The sequence below is a fragment of the Gobio gobio genome (genome assembly GCF_949357685.1).
Source record: "Gobio gobio genome assembly, chromosome: 20".
NCBI classification, from domain to species: domain Eukaryota; kingdom Metazoa; phylum Chordata; class Actinopteri; order Cypriniformes; family Gobionidae; genus Gobio; species Gobio gobio.
Window position 1 is genome coordinate 41,015,287 of NC_137113.1, and position 19,455 is coordinate 41,034,741.

Below are 19,455 nucleotides of genomic sequence, written 5' to 3' on the forward strand. Positions count from 1 at the left end.
AATTATTCGTCAACGAAATTAACACTGCTTAGTACACTGCAAAAAATGCTTTTCTTACTTAGTATTTTTGTCTTGTTTTCAGTCCAAATATCTAAAAAATCTTACATTAAGAAGCATTTACTAGACAAGCTAAAGTTTTTTCTTGTTTTGGGGGAAAATAACTCAAAATTAAGGGAGTTTTTGCTTAAAATAAGCAAAATAATCTGCCAATGGGGTAAGCAAAATAATCTTGTTTTCTGTTTGAATTAAGATTATTTTGCTTACCCATTGGCAGATTATTTTATAACTTCATTTTGAGTTATTTTCCCCCAAACCAAGAAAAAACTTTTGCTTGTCTAGTAAATGCTTCTTAATGTAAGATTTTTTAGATTATTGGACTGAAAACAAGACAAAAATACTAAGCAAGAAAAGTATTTTTTGCAGTGTAGGCTACACGATGTAGCTATACACGTCACAACATGTAAATAGGAAAATGTTGGCGTTATTTTGTCACTTATTGAGCAGTAGGCTAGCTGGAGCCGTTTAACTCCAGTCTTTGTGCTAAGCTAGGCTAGCGGTGGGTGCGTCAAACAGGGTTATGGCACGCACGGAGACGAGAATGGTATGTATGGACTTCTCTAACTCTGGGGATACGGTGAATAAGCTAAAGTCCCAAAAAGTCGGCGTGTTCCTTTAAATCTACTGTGTGTTCTTAGAGATTTTGTTGGCTGAACAAAAATGAATAAATTACTTAATATTAATCTTGTTTACTGTTTTGTAAAAGCAATATCACACTTGCAATCAGGCTGTTAAGGCTGAATAAACATTACATTTTAAATCTGCAAAATTGCCCTTTTCTAACTTTTCAACAATGTTCTCCATTTAAAATCGAATCTATCTGCTGTCATTGCCACTTCTGCATTCTGGGTTGTGATTAGTGTTCTTTGTTTGATCTCTTTCAGCTCATACCTCAAGCTTATCTAAAACATAATTATTTTGCTGTATTGCAAGCGCTTGTATTTCCTTTTGTGTCTACGTGAATTTTCACCTTCACTTTGACCCATACTGACACACATCAACAAAGTGTTGGGAGCGTTTCTCACCAGGCTCCAAAGACCAGCATTCCTCTGGAGTGAGACACACCTTTGCAGTTGAGTAGATGCTGTCCATCTGGCTCAGAATGGTATTGTACTGAGAAAACAAAGAGAGCGATCAAAACACAATCTCGATGGATTGTCAAGAGCTCTGTCCTCCACAACTTCAGTGGTGTATGTCAACTCACCCTCTCTCTCTCTGTGGTTGGGAGATTGGCGGGTCCCAGAACATTGATTTTTTTGATGATTTTCTTAAGGTCTGGATTGGTGAAGGTCTCCAAGAGAGAATCAGAGAATGTATTCTTCGCTTTTAGACCCCATGCCTCTGTGAATGCCTGCTCCTCCAAAGACGCAGACACCTGGAGGAACAGTGAAGAGATTCTGAATATTCCGTGCTAAATGGATCTAATCATTATTGATGAGACAGTCTCTGGGAAGAGGAGCGAGTATTCTTACACAGAAACAATGAATATTTCTCATTTAAAGTCCAATTCAAGTTTTCATGATTTAATGAAACTGATCATAATTAAATTTTTGACATACTAGCCTACAAAAAAGATGTCAATATCCAAAATCTACGGAGCCCCTAAAGGGACATGGGGAAGAAAAGAATATGATACAAGATGGGAGGAAAATTATTTGGCAATGCTTTTGCGTTCTCTTGCAAATGTTTTGCATTTCCCCAAGAAACATTTGTGTTCACTCGTTTCTCCGTAGAAAAGTCTTGTCTTTGTGGGGGCGTTTTTTGGTCCCCATGAGGAAACCAGCTTAAGTGATGTTTTTTGGAAAATCTAAAAATGCAGAAAAGTTTCTGGGATGGGTAGGTTTAGGATTAGGGGATAGAATATAGCTAGCCTATAGAAAAATCATTATGTCAATGGAATGTCCCCAAAAAACATGAATGTGTGTGTGTGTGTGTGTGTGTGGGCATGTTTTTGTGAAATATCAGGACACAATATAATGACATGGGTATGACATAGGTATTACAAGGAGAGGGTGAAATATGAGGGCGTTACCCATGTCCTCACTTTTCAAAAGGCTTATAAATCATACAGAATGAGTTTTTTTTCACAGAAAGTAAACTGTGCAGTTTCCTGTGATGGGTAGGTTTAGGGGTAGGGGCAGGGTAGGGGGAGAGAAAATACGGTTTGTACGGTATAAAAACCATTACGTCTATGGAATGTCCCCACATTGTCCCCACATCATAAAACCCCCCCTGTGTGTGTGTGTGTGTGTGTGTGTTTATTAATTTTATTACTAACGTAAAACTTTTCTGAAAACAATGCTAACTTGCAGTTCAGTAAGTGAGTCAGCAGATGATGATTCAGTAATCGATTCGGTTCAGTGAAGCATTTGTCAGACAGATTCAAACCAGTACGTTGTTTTGAACTATTGATTTAATTAGTCATTAAATGAACAGGCTCAAGAGTAATTTGGTCGGGAATCTGACTACTAGTCACAGTCTGTTTGTTTATTCACTAAACAGAACCGGCTCAAAAGAGTCATTTGTTTGTGAATCGAAATGCATGGGTCACGTTCATAGACCGTAAAAAAATTGGTTGCATTGTACTGTATGTATGTAGAACCGACTCATACTAAACATTTGCTCAAAAATCAGACGACTCTGGTCGCACTGAATGTTTTTGCTTCAGTAAGAAAAGAACCAGCTCACAACAGTAATTTATTCGTGAATCGAAATGCAGTTCATGTTTTACTGTTTTGATTAACTAAAATGATCCAGCTCAAGAGACATTTTTCATGAATCGCACCGTGTTGCACTGCATGTTTTTGTTTCACAATAAAGAATTGGCTCATAAAATTACTTTATTCAAAAGTGAGAAGACACTAGGCGCACTGAATGTATTTGCTTCACGAGAAAGAACCGGCTCATAAGAGTCATTTTTTTTGTGAGTCGTTGCAGCTGTTTTGGAGGATGCCACCTCAACAGAAATTGTGACACAGTATTTTATTTATTTGTTTTGTTGCTTCATTCAATACAGACTGAAAACTCACATTTATAACTTTTCTAAAATATGAATTATTTTGTCGTGGCGCTGAAGATTCAGCAGCTGGAGAGTACGGTAAAAGTATTTTTCAACCCCTCTTCAATTACCAACTGGGTCTGTTCTGGTATGTAACCCATACTTTTCAAGATGATCAATCCTGATATATAAAATCAAATAAGAGCGAATACAATTAGTTGATTCATTGTGTATATTTCAGTAAATAGGCCTAATAGTCTTGGCCTAATGCATGTGCGCTAATGTGCTGATGCTCAGGTGGGAGAAATGTGTCATGTTTCCATATCTCATTCCCTCCCCATGATTTTCAGTTCTCTCGGTGCAATCTTTGTTAATAATCATTTCTGGCTCTGGCTCTGTCTTATGTTTTCAAGCTTGGACTGCTTTTGCAGCAACTATAGAAATGGGGTGGCTGAGTTAGCACCATCCCATCAATTCCTTGAATCCTGACAGGAACTCATTTCTTTTAGGCATTGTGAAAGCACCTGAAACAATTCTGGCTGACGTATAAAGCATCTGATAGTTCATATGTCATAAAAACAGTTATGTATCTGTTGTGAAGAGCCTTTTAGTCATGTTAGATATCACTGAGCTGAGAATGTGGTTATCTTGTCAGGGACTTTGACTGTGCATTTTAAGATACTAAAGTGAGGATATAGGGGTGAAGTTAGATGTTTGTCCAAGCACTGAGCTTCCCAACAGAATTTCAAAGCTTCACCAATGATTTACATGTTACTAAAAGGAATAGTTAAGAAGAAGATATTTTGAAGAACTTTGTTAACCAAAGAGTTTTAGTGACCATTGACTTTTATTGTATTGACCAAACAAAATGAATTCATAAAGTTTTAGAACGACATGGTGGGCAAATGATTACAGAATTAAAATTTTGGGGTCAACTATCCCTTTAAGACAAATATTCATGTTTTGTCAATTTATTAGTGGAGATAACTAGCCTGGCGTTGTCATACTCAATTCTAGTCAGAATATGAGTCTGACACTGCACCATTGGGCTGTGATTATGAAGCGTTGCTGCGTCCCAATTCGCCTACTTATACTACGACCTAAAAGTATGTACTCTTTTTGTGAAGAAAAAGTACATACTTTTGAGTATGTAGCAGAACAGTACGTAAGCTTTGGGACATACTACTTTGTCATCTATAACGGACTCTGTCTCATAGTTACATGCATCCCGTCACAGTTTAAACTGCCCTGTCAATCATCGTCACAGTTCAAATCCTCCACATTCAATTTAATTTCCCACCGTATCGGAGAGAAATGTAGACATTTGTGGGTCTTTAATGCAGAGACTCCTCTCATGTGTTTGCAGTTTTAATATAATGATGCATTTAAAAATTAATGGACAAACGTATCATTACAAAAGTTCACAATGCTGCTGCTGCAGGTGAAATATAATGTGGATAATATTGAATAAATATATTTTCGTCAGGTTAAATACTGATAATTGTTTACTCAAACCCCTTTATCTAACCCTCTCTACTTAACCGTCAGACTCGCATAACTGTCATGTTTGTAGTTTTTAACACTTTTTATCCGCATTATCCACTAATCGAATCCTCGTCCATCTCGCAATGGGTTGTGGGCAATATCAGCCGTTAGAGTGCGCATCGATCTGCACTTCGAATTCTGACCGGAAATAGTAGACCATCCAGGAATCTTTGGAATACTCTTTTCAACATACTACGATTTGGGACATACTAATAATTTTTTCGAATACTAGTTAGTACGGATAGTATGCCAAATGGGACGCTGCGTGTGTTTTCAACTCATTGGATTGGCCTACAACCAATCAGAGCAACGGAGCGATGCATAGTTGTCAACAGAACTCAACCGCACGCACGCTGGAAGAAGTAGAAGAAGAAGATGAGTGTAAACAATCTTTGCCGGAGTTGTAAAAAATAATTTAAGGATACACAGAGTACTTACCAACACGATCATCATTTTTGAGAGAAATAGTAAAGGTGAATGCGTATACGAACAAGTTCTCAGTTTAGGATTAGAACAAATTCAACCTAAGCGCTCTTTGTTGACGTGAATAATTACGTTACTGTTGATCATCTGTCCATCATCTTATAAAGCCCGCCCTGACAATTTGATTGGTCCGAACAGCTCTGGTTCGAGCATAGTTGCTCCACAACGGATCAAGTCCAGACCGAACTTCCTGACCTCAAACCTCGACCTGTTGTGGGTGGGGCTAAGTTCGGCTGGCATCCAGGCTAGGAGATAACTGAAGTTCATTACAAATGGACTTTCCATGAACCATGACTAATAAACAAACATGTATTGAGAGTGCACAGTCTATTCAAAAATAATGTTTAAGAGGCATTTTAGAGGCGTTATTGTTTAAGCTTTTCAGAGGTAGCGCTTCACCATCACCAAGTAAATCATATATGACCGATGAATGGGATTTTGCACCCAAATTGAATGTGATGAGATAAAGACAGTGTACTGCAAAATTAATCAACTGAGCTAGGGTGCAAAAACAAGCATAGCCGATTCACGTACAAATGATTCAAATGACTCACCACTGAATGAACTCAGTGACCTGCAAGATCTGATTCAGTTGCTGAACTGCGAGTTATCATTAATTTTAGTGATATCTGTGTAGCTTAAAGTTTTTATAGACTAGTTGTTCAAACACACAATTCTTTAGTGTGGTACACATGCCACTAAAATAATGCAATAAACATGAACTAAATAACATCAGTGCAACATCCTACAATATAAGTCCTAACAAAAGTGATCAACAACTATTTAAATAGAATAATATCAGATATGATCCATCATCATAAAAAAACAATTGTAACAATATTTTGCTTTATTTATACATGCATTGTGTTATAGAATTTAATTTATATTTTGCTGCCAAAAAAAATACTTTTATATACTAAGATAATTTACATCTTACAAATTAACAGGATTTAATCTATAATTTTTACATTATCTTTCTGTTAAAACGGCAACATTTTTTTGTATGCATTCCTCCTAAAGGTTTATTGTTTCCTGGTCTTGGGTGCGTCATGCTTTTTTGATGTCATACCGTGTCCTGCTGTGGACCGTCTGACCCCAGCATCCCTTCTCTGTTATGATAACCGCAGGGCGCATTGGCCCTTTCGCAGCGGTTGCACTCATTAGGTCATGGGGTGATGCCTTTGTTGACCCGGGTGGAGATGAGCTCCCTTCTACAGTTTTTTTCCCTCCATCACTGATTAACAAGCTGGTGACATGTGCATTTATCTCTATTATCTCTCATCCTTCACTTGCTTGTTCACACTCCATTTTCGTCAGAGATAAAGACTGCTAGCTTCTTGTTTTTCCACCCCTTCTTCCAAGGTCCCATTTGTTCTGTCATGTTTATGCAAGAAAGTGATGATAAGTCGTGCAAGGTTCAAGGCTTGACATAAAAAAGTAAAATAATAACTTGTGACTGACACCATCAAAAGGGTGACAAGCTTAGAGCTCAGTCATGTGCACTTGGCTCTGAATCATCCATGCAAACCTCCCTAAACACTCTCTCTAATCGGCAGATGTTTGATGGTTATGGAATGTGAGTTTTCAGAGCAGATTGTACCCGTTTTCCACCTCATTGTGTCCTTGAAGGATCCAAACTGTTTTTAAAGATGCCTGCGTGTGCTTTTTTCTGAGAGCTTTATTTTTAGAGGCTAATTAAAAGGCTGATTCTGTTTGACCCCATGCTCTGACTGGCTTCACTCTATACAGAAATCAAATGATGGGATACACATGGTCACTTTGCCACAGAAAGCGAGCGGAGAAAGCTCTTGTGCTGTTGTGGGATTCACTGCATGAATAATGCAGACTCATGGGATGCATTTACATATACAATTCAGATTTCCCACAGACATCTGGCACAAATCAGAAATTTGCCGTCAAATGTGGCTCTACTATAGCCTGGCTCCACCCTCCGACGTACTTCCGCTCAATTTTAATTTTCCTTCAGTGCTCCGTCTGGGATTGTAGTATATTCTCTGGTTTTCTCTGGTCAAATTTTAACCGGTCCAATCAGCGAACAGAGGGAGTGGCTGAGAATGATGACGTTGATGTCGTGCGCTATGACATACGTCATGACCAAACGTTAGCGATTAATTATGGCAGATCCAGAGTGGCTCTGGGCAGATCCAATAGTTTTAAACTTCAACATAGAACCCGCCTTCAAGGAAGTAAACGCTTGTCAATGGAGAGTGGCCAGACTCTCTGTACAAATTAAATGTATGATAGTCTGGTAGGATCAGGCTAGCTCTACTGGCTATCACCAGACCAAGCTCAATATTTTAAGGTTGAACACTGGTCTGGGGAGTCTGCTCTGTATTTTCTACTGCATGAGGTCGATGATCAACGGGCATAGTTCAAATGACTCGGTACGCAATTGGATAGTCCTTCAACCAATCAGACCACAAGAGGCGTGATCAACGGGCATAGTTCAAATGACTCTGTACGCAATTGGATAGTCCTTCAACCAATCAGACCAACTATCCATCGCTTCTCTATCCGTCATCGTGTTAAACCCACCAATAGCGCGCCAGGTGGATAAGCCGGTTTGTGATTTGTCCCATTAAATTTGTAACAGAAGCAGGATAGAAATATGTACAGGTTTCCAGCCTGAACTGAATCAAATTGGGCTGGGTTTACCCAGTCTAGTAGATTACCAAAATAAATGTTAATGTATTTCACAAAAAGGAATTTGTATTTGACTAACAAACTATACTTTTAAGATATACTTTCTAAGATACTTTTTAAGATATACTATATTTTTTGTTAAACTTCAATGTGCTTTTCCCAGCATGCTTTTATACTGACTATATAAGGACCGTAAATCTTAAAATGAAACATTAATTTGTGGTTTTGCACAAGATTAAGAGATGTGTTAGTTTTTAATGTTATTTTGCCATTTTGGGATTACCATTGTGCCTGTGGTTCGGTTGAGGACAGGCTAAGGGAAATGAATACTATATAAACTGCATGTTGCTTTATATTAAATCTTTCCCTGCCATTGACAGAATTTGCAGTCATTTATATGACGCATAACTTCCATGGCATTGACAAAATTTGCGTCATTTATGATGCAACATTTCCCTGCCATTGACAGAATTTTCAGGCGATCCATGTTTTCACTGTTATAAGTTTTGGTGATGTTCTGACAAATAATGCTACCTATCAGATTGTGCTACCAGCATCATATTCATGTGGTTTGAGGCTTTATTAACGTCCGTACCTACCCCAACCCTAAACCCACCCTTGAAAACAACAACACGATCTCACACCCAACTCGTCACATTGACGCTTGGTCAGTTCCCTTCAGCGTCATTTTTCGACACACAGGGCTCCATTGATTTCAATGAGAAACCTTTGCCGTCATTTACAGACATGGGCATGGGCATGGTTATCGTAATGATGAAACTACACTCACCTAAAGGATTATTAGGAACACCATACTAATACTGTGTTTGACCCCCTTTCGCCTTCAGAACTGCCTTAATTCTACGTGGCATTGATTCAACAAGGTGCTGAAAACATTCTGTAGAAATGTTGGCCCATATTGATAGGATAGCATCTTACAGTTGATGGAGATTTGTGGGATGCACATCCAGGGCACGAAGCTCCCGTTCCACCACATCCCAAAGATGCTCTATTGGGTTGAGATCTGGTGACTTCGGGGGCCATTTTAGTACAGTGAACTCATTGTCATGTTCAAGAAACCAATTTGAAATGATTCGAGCTTTGTGACATGGTGCATTATCCTGCTGGAAGTAGCCATCAGAGGATGGGTACATGGTGGTCATAAAGGGATGGACATGGTCAGAAACAATGCTCAGGTAGGCTGTGGCATTTAAACGATGCCCAATTGGCACTAAGGGACCTAAAGTGTGCCAAGAAAACATCCCCCACACCATTACACCACCACCACCAGCCTGCACAGTGGTAACAAGGCATGATGGATCCATGTTCTAATTCTGTTTACGCCAAATTCTGACACAATCTGAATGTCTCAACAGAAATCCAGACTCATCAGACCAGGCAACATTTTTCCAGTCTTCAACTGTCCAATTTTGGGGAGCTTGTGCAAATTGTAGCCTCTTTCTCCTATTTGTAGTGGAGATGAGTGGTACCCGGTGGGGTCTTCTGCTGTTGTAGCCCATCCGCCTCAAGGTTGTGCATGTTATGGCTTCACAAATGCTTTGCTGCATACCGCGGTTGTAACGAGTGGTTATTTCAGTCAAAGTTGCTCTTCTATCAGCTTGAATCAGTCGGCCCATTCTCCTCTGACCTCTAGCATCAACAAGGCATTTTCGCCCACAGGACTGCCGCATACTGGATGTTTTTCCCTTTTCACACCATTCTTTGTAAACCCTAGAAATGGTTGTGCGTGAAAATCCCCGTAACTGAGCAGATTTTGAAATACTCAGACCGGCCCGTCTGGCACCAACAACCATGCCACGTCCAAAATTGCTTAAATCACCTTTCTTTCCCATTCTGACATTCAGTTTGGAGTTCAGGAGATTGTCTTGACCAGGACCACACCCCTAAATGCATTGAAGCAACTGCCATGTGATTGGTTGATTAGATAATTGCATTAATGAGAAATTGAACAGGTGTTTCTAATAATCCTTTAGGTGAGTGTATATATTGGATTATGATTTCGACATTATGACATGGCGTGTGATTCTCAATTTAATCAGCCAGCATAATTTTATTTACATGTATTGTCTTTTTTTATTTACGCTATTCAGACACGTTTGAACACGTAACCCAACCCCATCCCTAAACCTACCCATTTGTGTATTATAAAAAAAAAGGATATAACAAATATTCCAAGTGTTCCGAGGCCAAACGATTGATTTGTGTGAAGAAAATCCCCAAAAGCGATCAGCGTCTCCATTCGGCGAATATCATGAACACATTTCCAAAATTGCCGCCCGAAGAAACGTTACGTCAGCTTTGATAGTGAAATTGCATTGGCTTTCGTATGTCTCGTGACCAATTGCGTCATTACGTCAGCTTTGATTGTAAAATGGCATTGGCTCTCGTGTGTCTCGTGACCGATTGTGTCAAGCTCCAGATTCGGGTGTATCATTTGAAGGAGAAATGACTGAGTGGAGTGTGTGCGTTTAAAACATTAAGATCAACTCTGTTCTTCACATAAAGATATTGTTTGACTTCAGGAGACTTGGAATGCAACATGAGTTAATACTTTTATACTGTTTATGTAATAAATACCTGTGACTGTACTTGTATTTGCCTGAGAAGTAGCGTTGTTACTTCCGTCAACAAAACCAGCGTGACTAAGTAGCTGTTTGCACAATGAACCTTGCACAAAGAACCAATGAACTGCCTTCAACGATACTTCTCAGGTGCTGCGAGCAAATCACTCCCCAGAAGTAGAGCAGTGCCTCACCTTCTGAGAATATAGTCCCCAGTATGTATACTTTTATAAGATGGCTGTGTCTCATGTAACCTTGTTATTTGTACATGCTGTGAGTGACTATACACATCACAACATGTAATTAGGAAAATGTTGGCGTTATTTTGTCACTTATTGAGCAGTAGGCTAGCTGGAGCCATTTACCTCCAGTCTTTGTGCTAAGCTAGGCTAGCGGTGGGTGCGTCAGACAGAGTTATGGCACGCACGGAGATGAGAATGGTATGTATGGACTTATCTAACTCTGGGGAATACAGTTAATAAGCCAAAGTCCTAAAAAGTTGGCGTGTTCCTTTAAAAAAAAAAAAAAAATTCACATCCACATTCTATATCCAATGTACAAATAATGCTAATATTGAAGGCTATGAAAACAAATATTGTGAATGTAATAAATGTAGGCTATGCAATATATTATGTGCAAAAAGGGGGTTAAAATCACATTACATTCTAAGATTGTAACATTCTATTGTATTCTATCAATCTAAAAACAAAAAATATTTTTTATTTTTTAAAATCACTAAACTAAAAAGGAAAATAAAAACAAACGCACAGACTAATTACAGTAGCCTACATGTTATTACCCCATTATAATGGTCACTTTCATAAGATTACACTTACTTGTAGCTCCAACACCAAATATTTTAGCAATATGTATATTTTAGTCAGAATTATTGCGCTCTTATTCTATTGTGCTGCGTGTGTTTGGCGCGCATGCGTGTGGTGGTGCTCGTTCACGGAAGCCTGAATTTTAACGCAGATTCAGCTGCAGAAGGCCCGTCCTCTCCTGGCAGTAAAATGGACATATTTGCATGACTTTCTAACATTTACAGATGGAGAATATACCAGTGAAACGTAAGTTATGCACTGAGGAAAGCATCACTTATCAAACGCATAAAACAGCGCAAGTCTGTCAGTCAGCACGTGTCTCTCAGAGCGGCTGCTGATTTAAACGCGTTAACTAGATCATTTCCAGTTATTTTGAAGCCCTTAATAGAAAGTATGCGTCATGTCTAGGACAAATTCGATTATGCACTCTGCATTCTCCGGCTCATATAAAACTACTGTCGATATTAACAGTATTGCCTCAATCCATATCTTTTGTAAAAAAATATATCGATACATCGTACAAACTCGATATACCGCCCAGCCCTATCCAATTACCATCATATAATATTCCTCTCCATGCCGATGTTTATGCATCCCTGTTAAATATTTTCAAATGATCAACAGAAAAGCTCATTTGGAATGTTAACGCACCTAAATCTGCATTAAAACATTTTTTTTAATAATGTAATGCAGGAATTTCGACTGGAATATGCATTTTATTTGCTTAAAACAAATCTTTATCATTATCATCTTGGGTGGCGCCATGTTTGTATGCACAGCATCGTAGTTCATTTGGAGTCATGGCTTTCCGCAAGAGTTTCCAATTATGAAGTCCACATTCAAGTGGCATACTGTTGCACTTTTCCAAGCTGCTCTCCTCTAAAATGGCCCTTGCACAGATAAGCTGCTTTCCCTTGCTTTATACGAAATCACTGCAGTCCTCAACATCAGCATATGCCACATTAGCATAACCTCCATCACGCATCTGTTGAATACACACCACCAAGATGCCTACAGTCACGATGACTGTTTTTGCTCCAGCAGCCGTGACCGGGTGTCCTGTGACCGCGCTCTCGGTGGAATGAGTGCGACGGGTGTGTTGCTTTCATACAATGCTGCTTTATCTTCATACGCAGTCAGAGTGAGCCTCGCTCACAGCAACAACCTGGCCCGCCGCCTTCAATAGATGCCCGAAAAACGGAGGCTCTTTGATCACCTCGTTTGATGTGTTTGAAATAATAGACATCACACCAGGCATTGCTCGGGTTCTGCCCAGCTTTCTATCAACTTTTGTTGTGGCCTTTTTTGTTGAGGTTTCGTTCAGATGTCGAGCAGCGAGTGCGGTGCCAGCATCCATTTGAAAAACTGCGAGCGAGTGTTGAGACAGCTGTGAAATAGTGTTGAGACAGCTGTCTGAAGGAGGCGTGCGTATGTGTGGGAAAAGCAATGGTGACCACCTCGCCTCTGCATTGATCACATTGGCATTCAGTGTTAGCTCAGTTCCGTTAAATGATCTTAAGAGATACAACTTTGGTAACACTTTATTTTACAGTGTCCTTGTTACATATGTTATTACATGTATTTACCATAGCAAAAACAATAAATGATGCATAATTACATGCAACTAACACTCAACCCTATAGTAAATACATGTAGTTAATTAATATTACTCAGTACGTATTTGTGTATGTACAATGTAACTACATCCCCTTAAAAATAAAGGGTTACACTTCATTTTAAAGTGTTCGTGTTACAATGTTATGTACTGAGTAATAATAATTAACTACATGTACTTACTATAGGGTTAGGGTGTGTTTTACGCCAGTTACATGTAATTAAGCACAATTTATGGTAATTACTGTAACTACATGTAACGTGTTTAACAGACATTGTAAAATCAAGTGTTACCAAATAAAGAGTAACCACAAATTTTAATAATTAACATTAAGTTTACTAGAAGTTATCATTACCATTTTTATCTGCATCATCGTTATTGGATATTTCATTATTTTTTACATTTAGATAACCTTGGCCATCCTCTAGCTAAAAGTTTAAAAACACTGTTAAATATAATCTTAGACATGTTGTTAGGTTGTTAAATTCACTTGTAGCATTTACAGTTTATTGCTTTATTGGCTTATCTGAATATCATAAATCAGAAATATGATCTGATACACTGTAAAAAATGAAATGATCAACAAGATATGACAACATGTGCTTTTACATTGCTTTAACTCGTCAAAATAAGTTAAGCAATTTTCAACTTTTTTAATAAGTTGTGCAAGATTTAGCTTGTTTGTTTAAGTCAGTTTGATGTAATTTAAGTTGAAGCAACGTTTTTCTACAGTGTTGCATTTCATAACATGAGTGGGACTTTTACACTATGGAATGCACAACACTTCACATACCACAGGAAAGAAAATCCCAAATGGGATTTTAGCATCTCAATTGCTTCTCCTTGACAGCATTGATATTGAACAGAGAGCAAATGGAGTCTTTAGTGTAAGTCTTCTCAGATTCTTATTTCGAGAATCCCCCCAGTTATTGCCCATTTTTCTTCTGAAACTCTCAAACTCCTCAGTTTTCAATCAGAGGTCAGAGACCTCAACACCAGCTCAAATGTTTCTCCTCAAATTCTTCAAAGCACAGGTTTTGAGCTGTGCTAACTGCATTCATTTTCATTCAACCCTATCCTCTTGCTTCATGTCAACAATTATCTCATTTTTATCTATTTTCTGAGACAAAGTTGCTCATTCCTAAGCTCTGAAAGAGCAGCAAAGTGATGAAACATGGGAGTATTGTAATTATTAGTCATGTCATTTAACTCAACTGTTACACTTTTGCAGAATGTTACTCAGTAATCTCACAGTTCTTGGCCCTTCCCTTGGCTTTAGTGAAACTTCACAAGAGTCCTATAAAACTATAAACCATAATGTGAATAATAAAACCCACTGGAAGACATAAAATGTTTGATGCTCTGTCATAAATTGTCCAAATGGCCGATTAATCAGTCCGATATGCAATGAAAGGAAATAAAAGTGAATTATATCACATCAAGTTTTGTGCAGTTGTACCCTTTAATACTATAACCAATGTTTCTGGATGTCTGTAAAACACATGGACTTTTACCTGGAGCTGGGAATTGTGTTCAGTCAGGTTGGTGTTGTAGTTCCAGCTGGCCTCTGTGCTGAAGTAAAAGACCTCTTCGGCGGTTGAGTTGTAGTCGCTCACAAACCTCTCAGCCCCTGCCTGTGTCATAGGATAATCCCCCGGGATCCACTCGGGTTTCAGAGCTGCGCTCGTGCTGATGAGAGTCAGCAGCACCACTGCCCGGTGCATAATGGACTAAAGCTGTGACGTGAGGAATGGGAAAAGTGCTGGAATCAAAGTTCCTGGAGGAGCCGTCTTCACACGCTCACTGCTGGATGCTCCCGTCAAGTGGCTGTTTCCTATCTCTGTCCTTCTCTCCCCCTTCCCCCTGTTAATCAGGCACAGAACAATCACAGTCGGCTCTTTTAAGTGCCAGTTTAACCCAACCCACCCTCTCTCTTGGAGGATACACACAGTTCCTCTTATTCTCTCTCTCTGTCCCTCCTACTTTCTCCTTCCTCCTCTCTCCCAGGCTCTCACTCTACCTGTCTCTCCTAATTTCTACTGGACACCCAGTTCTGATTGAAAGAAAAATGATTTCTTAATATCTCAGTTGTTTCTAGTACTGTTAGCCTAGTAATTCAATAAACTTCTTAACAGTGTCTCAAAGTACACTATATTGCCAAAAGTTTTGGGACGCCTGTCTTTGCATGCACATGTACTTGAATGATATCCCATTCTTAATCCATAAGGTTTAATATGGAGTTGGCCCACCCTTTGCAGCTATAACAGCTAAAATTCTTCTGGAAAGGCTTTCCACAAGGTCTAGAAATTTTTGACCATTCTTCTAGAAAAGCATTTGTGAGGTCAGGCACTGATGTTGGACGAGAAGGCCTGGCTCGCATTCTCCGCTCTAATTCATTCCAAAGGTGTTCTATCGGGTTGAGGTCAGGACTCTGTGCAGGACAGTCAAGTTCCTCCACACCAAACTCGCTCATCCATGTCTTTATGGACCTTGCTTTGTGCACTGGAGCGCAGTCATGTTGGAACAGGACGGGGCCAACCCCAAACTGTTCCCACAAAGTTGGGAGCATGAAATTGTCCAAAATGTCTTGGTATGCTGAAGCATTTAGAGTTCCTTTCACTGGAACTAAGGGGCCAAACCAAAATGTATTTAGTCTAAGAACAAATGATGATTCATTGTGGCTTTGTGTACTGAATGCCAGCAATTATCTCGTTCTGATATGTGTCATTTTTTTTATTAAAGTTACTTTTATTGTATTGGCAAAAAGGGTGAGTAAATAAATGACAACAAAATGTTCATTTTCACTTGTGAAAAAGTGTGCGCTTAATTGTATTGATTGTGCATTTGTAGTGTACTTTAAAAAAACGACTTGTAGGTAATATAATTTTATTAATGAAATAAAAGGCCACTTAAGTGTACTTAAAGAAAGAACACTTGTTTCCTAACACACTAAAGTGCACTTTATAATAGTCAAATTAAAAGTTTTACTAACTTTAAAGGGTATTTTAAATGTATGTTTAATCATCTTTTGTCATGCTTTAAAGAAGTGACTAATGACTAACATACTGAAGTACCTGTAATTTTAACTGTAGTGTGTTATTTGATACGAAAATAAAGTGTAACCCTTAAATGTAACATGGTGAGCAAGGAAGGAAGGTGGAGACTAGGAACTAAGTGCAGAATATTTTAAGGCGAACACGGAAGGCAGGAATACCAGCGAAAACTGACACTGACACAGCAAACACTAGTGATTATATACACAGGGAAAACTAGATTAACAAGACACAAAACTGTTTCTAACTAAATCAAACTAAAAATAAAAGTTCAAACAAGAAACAGCTAACATGACAGAACCTCCCATTTGAAGAGAGTGGTGGAGCGGAGGCGGACAAAGGGGGAGGGAGGGAGGACCAGGCCCATGATACGGAAGTGGACCTGGAAACCAGGTGTGAGCATGAGCCAAGGCGGAGCCGGAGACTAAAGCTTAACTCCACTTTTAGACACACACTTCCATAAGCACTTCCCCTCTGGGGAATCCCCGCCGCCATTTTCAAGTTAAACTTCGTCAAGTGGGCGAGGGAAGTTTATTTGGACAGACCCTCTACCCTTTGACTTTTACAGAAGGAGCGAGTCAACTCAAAATGTACACTTCAGGTAGATCCACAATGCATTATTGTGATGTCACAACGCAGCCCAAAGCCTCGTGCACGCCGGGAAGATTATCGGGTGCGCCAGCGTTTTTCGATGCCCAGGCAATTTTCATTGGCATTGCGCCGATTGAATGTGCAAATTCACGAACGTGCTTTTGATTTGATTGTAGATCAAATAGGATTCGTTGGAAACTCACCATAGAATCCTATTTGATCTGCAATTCCTCTCCATAACAACTCCCTTATCGAGGTTTTTGTAGTCGCTTTGGCGTTTGTCATAAAGTTCTTTGCGTTTAGACACCAAAGAGACCAGCAGCTCTACATTCATCTTGCCTCGTTGCATTTTCATCTTCGTCTACTTACTTCCTCCCTCTTTGTCGTCTTTCTCTTAGGTATCAATGTGTGCTCGGCAAGACCGTTTTGTGTTTGAACGCCACCAAGTCGTGTTTTACTGTAACTTCAGCAGCTCCAGGCACATGAACAAAAGCGCCAATCTCATTGGTCAGGCAGTTTTTAACGCAGGGCGTCAAACACTTTTACGTGTTCGATAATCATCCCGATGTGAACAAGCCTTTAGGCTGGTCTAGCAGAGCCAGCAACCAAGGCAGAGCAGGGTAGAGATTATTTAATATAAATGTAATCTATTATACGTTTTTAATTCAATTGCAAATAAAATGCAATTAAGTGTCTCAAAACATTCACACTTAAAGGTGCAGTATGTAGGATTGACAGCTAGTGGTTGAAATGGGTATTGCAGTCCAAATTCAAAATATTGGAGAGAGTTGCTTCCCCCACCCCTCCTCCTCAGACTCGATGCTCACGCGGGTTGCCAGTTTGAGGACACGCAACAGGAACGAGTAGGGTTGCCAACCGTTCCGTATTTCACGGAATCGTCACGTATTTAAGGCATCAATGAAGTGTTCCGCATGAAAGCCATACGGAACGCAGTTTGTCCCGTATTCAGGCATACACTCTAAATTGAGAATGAATCATTCTTTTGAGGCAAATCATTGTTTGATTTGCGAACATAGCCGTTCGTGGAAGGCTTTAAGACCCAGCAGAATCCTATGCCGGAGCTGGCTGGTCGCTCCCGCTTCGCGCTAAAGGCAAATCCCTTTTACTGTTTGCATTTTGATTTCGGCAAATCAGTTTTGGCGGATGCAAACTACGTTTATTGTTAACATTCAGCCTTGCAAGAAAACATGTACTCTCCCTGAGGGAATACGTGTTAAAAAAGGGAAGTCGTCTTTCACTATTGTAAGTTAATATTGTTAAATAGAAAACTATTTTTAATATATATTTAAGTAACTTGTAGCGTATTCTTAACCTCATTATTCAAACACAAAATAACCAATAAAGTCCCAAGCACCAAAAGCAATTCATTTATTCATACATGGTTGCAACAACATTTAGTTCAAAATTTTTAGTGCCATTGTTTTGAAAAAATGTTTTATTGGCTGAAATTTCAAAGACGTTCAGAAATTATGCTTTCAAATTTTATGCCATCAATGCATCTTCCTGACAAAAAAAAAATCCCTTTTAGTTTCTCATTTTTAATAGATGTTGATGATATTTCATATCCCTTGGTGTAGAAAATAAATATTAAAGAATTTGTGCATGGAGCCACATTATATCTATGGGACTGAACCATATAGGGCCTTTAAAATTAAGGTTACAAAAGAAAAGTTTATTAAGAATGAGAATATGAAGGATATAGAGATATATGTAATACTTTTAGAGTTACAGGCACAATCTGGGAAAAATAGTATTGATGGCACTGAGACAGGAATTTTCAAATGTGCTTGAAACGAGCATCATTGATTTATGATGAGTTGATATCGCATTTTAAAATGCTCCCGTTCATAGAGATTTTTAGATAGGGTCTGAGGCTTTTTAGGTCGGATAGAATCTGCGATCTCTGACCCAGTTTGTTTGCTGGCTTCGATGGCAGCAATACGCTTTGTTTTCCACCAACTGGCAACCTGTGGTGATGAAACACAATTGGGTAAACTGGCTACGTGCTGTATCGCACAGACCAAAACAAAAACAGACATTCTGATATGGAACACACCTTTCAAAGTATAAAAAATAACTGGCTGTAGCATTGTTTTTCAGAGAAACGAGTATGTGAACTCAGCATGTTTCCTAAATATCTGCCAACATATGTTATTTTTATGCGTTAGTACTTTCAAAAACGTACATACAGCACCTTTAAGTATATTATTTTAAAGTATATAATTTCCATGATAAGTACTCTTTTTTAAAACGATTCTAAAATGTAATTCTTTTTCACAAAGGTTTCCCCTAATGTTATAATTCCTACTGTAAAGAAAACATGGCTTATTCTTTTTTGAAGACTTCAACATTACTGCTCCTGTTTCTGTTCTAGACGATCTGGCAGACTGAAGCATTGAGCACAGCTGCCAAGCTCTGGCTCTTCAATCACTGTTCAATCAGTGATTCTTTGGAGAGAAGGAGAAAATTGCTTTCTGTTCACTAAGGAGGTAAATCTTAAAGTGATAAATAAGAGAAACAGGTGGATGCATGTTAAAAAGCTTCTTGCACTATTACATTTGTAATGGTGCATGAAGAGCTCTAAACAGCCTTTTATTAGATTAGAGAATGTCAAGTTTTTTAATATTTATACAAACTAAAACCTGTTTTTGTGGTCCTCAAAGTCCATATAAGGCATTTCAGTCGTCTTGGAAGCCATCTTGGCTAAGTACCATCTTGGCAATGTTTCTATCTAGGCCGAAGGTACAGGGTTTAGTTAGTTAGGACGGGTAAGTTAGCTCCATCTTGTTAAAAAAAACTGGTCTTTCCATTTCAAAATGTCACTTTTGATTCAATGTGTTGCTTGATCGATTTGTGATTTTACTAGCAATTGAAAATTGTTGCCACATCAAATCTGTTAGTATTCTGGCAAAACAGCTGTTTGCGAGCAACGGGGAAAAAAAATTATATTTAGGATGGCTCTTTAAAAGTTCTTGACAATCACTAGTGAAGTGCTAATGAAGTTTCTGTCACACCAGGGCTA

The 19,455-nt window shown here is 38.9% G+C and overlaps 1 protein-coding gene across 1 annotated transcript in view; it reads right to left on the reverse strand.

Moving 5' to 3' along the window:
- The window catches only part of ace (angiotensin I converting enzyme (peptidyl-dipeptidase A) 1), a 51,825-nt gene extending 37,181 nt beyond the window's left edge, over nucleotides 1-14,644 (reverse strand). The window contains exons 1-3 of the mRNA XM_079845640.1: nucleotides 14,283-14,644; nucleotides 1,262-1,432; nucleotides 1,083-1,170 (exon numbers count right to left, since the gene is read on the reverse strand). Coding sequence (XP_079701766.1) covers nucleotides 1,083-1,170; nucleotides 1,262-1,432; nucleotides 14,283-14,492 — 469 coding nt within the window. The 5' untranslated portion in view covers nucleotides 14,493-14,644. The remainder of the gene's footprint in view (nucleotides 1-1,082; nucleotides 1,171-1,261; nucleotides 1,433-14,282) is intronic.
- Between the last annotated feature and the right edge of the window lie 4,811 nt (nucleotides 14,645-19,455).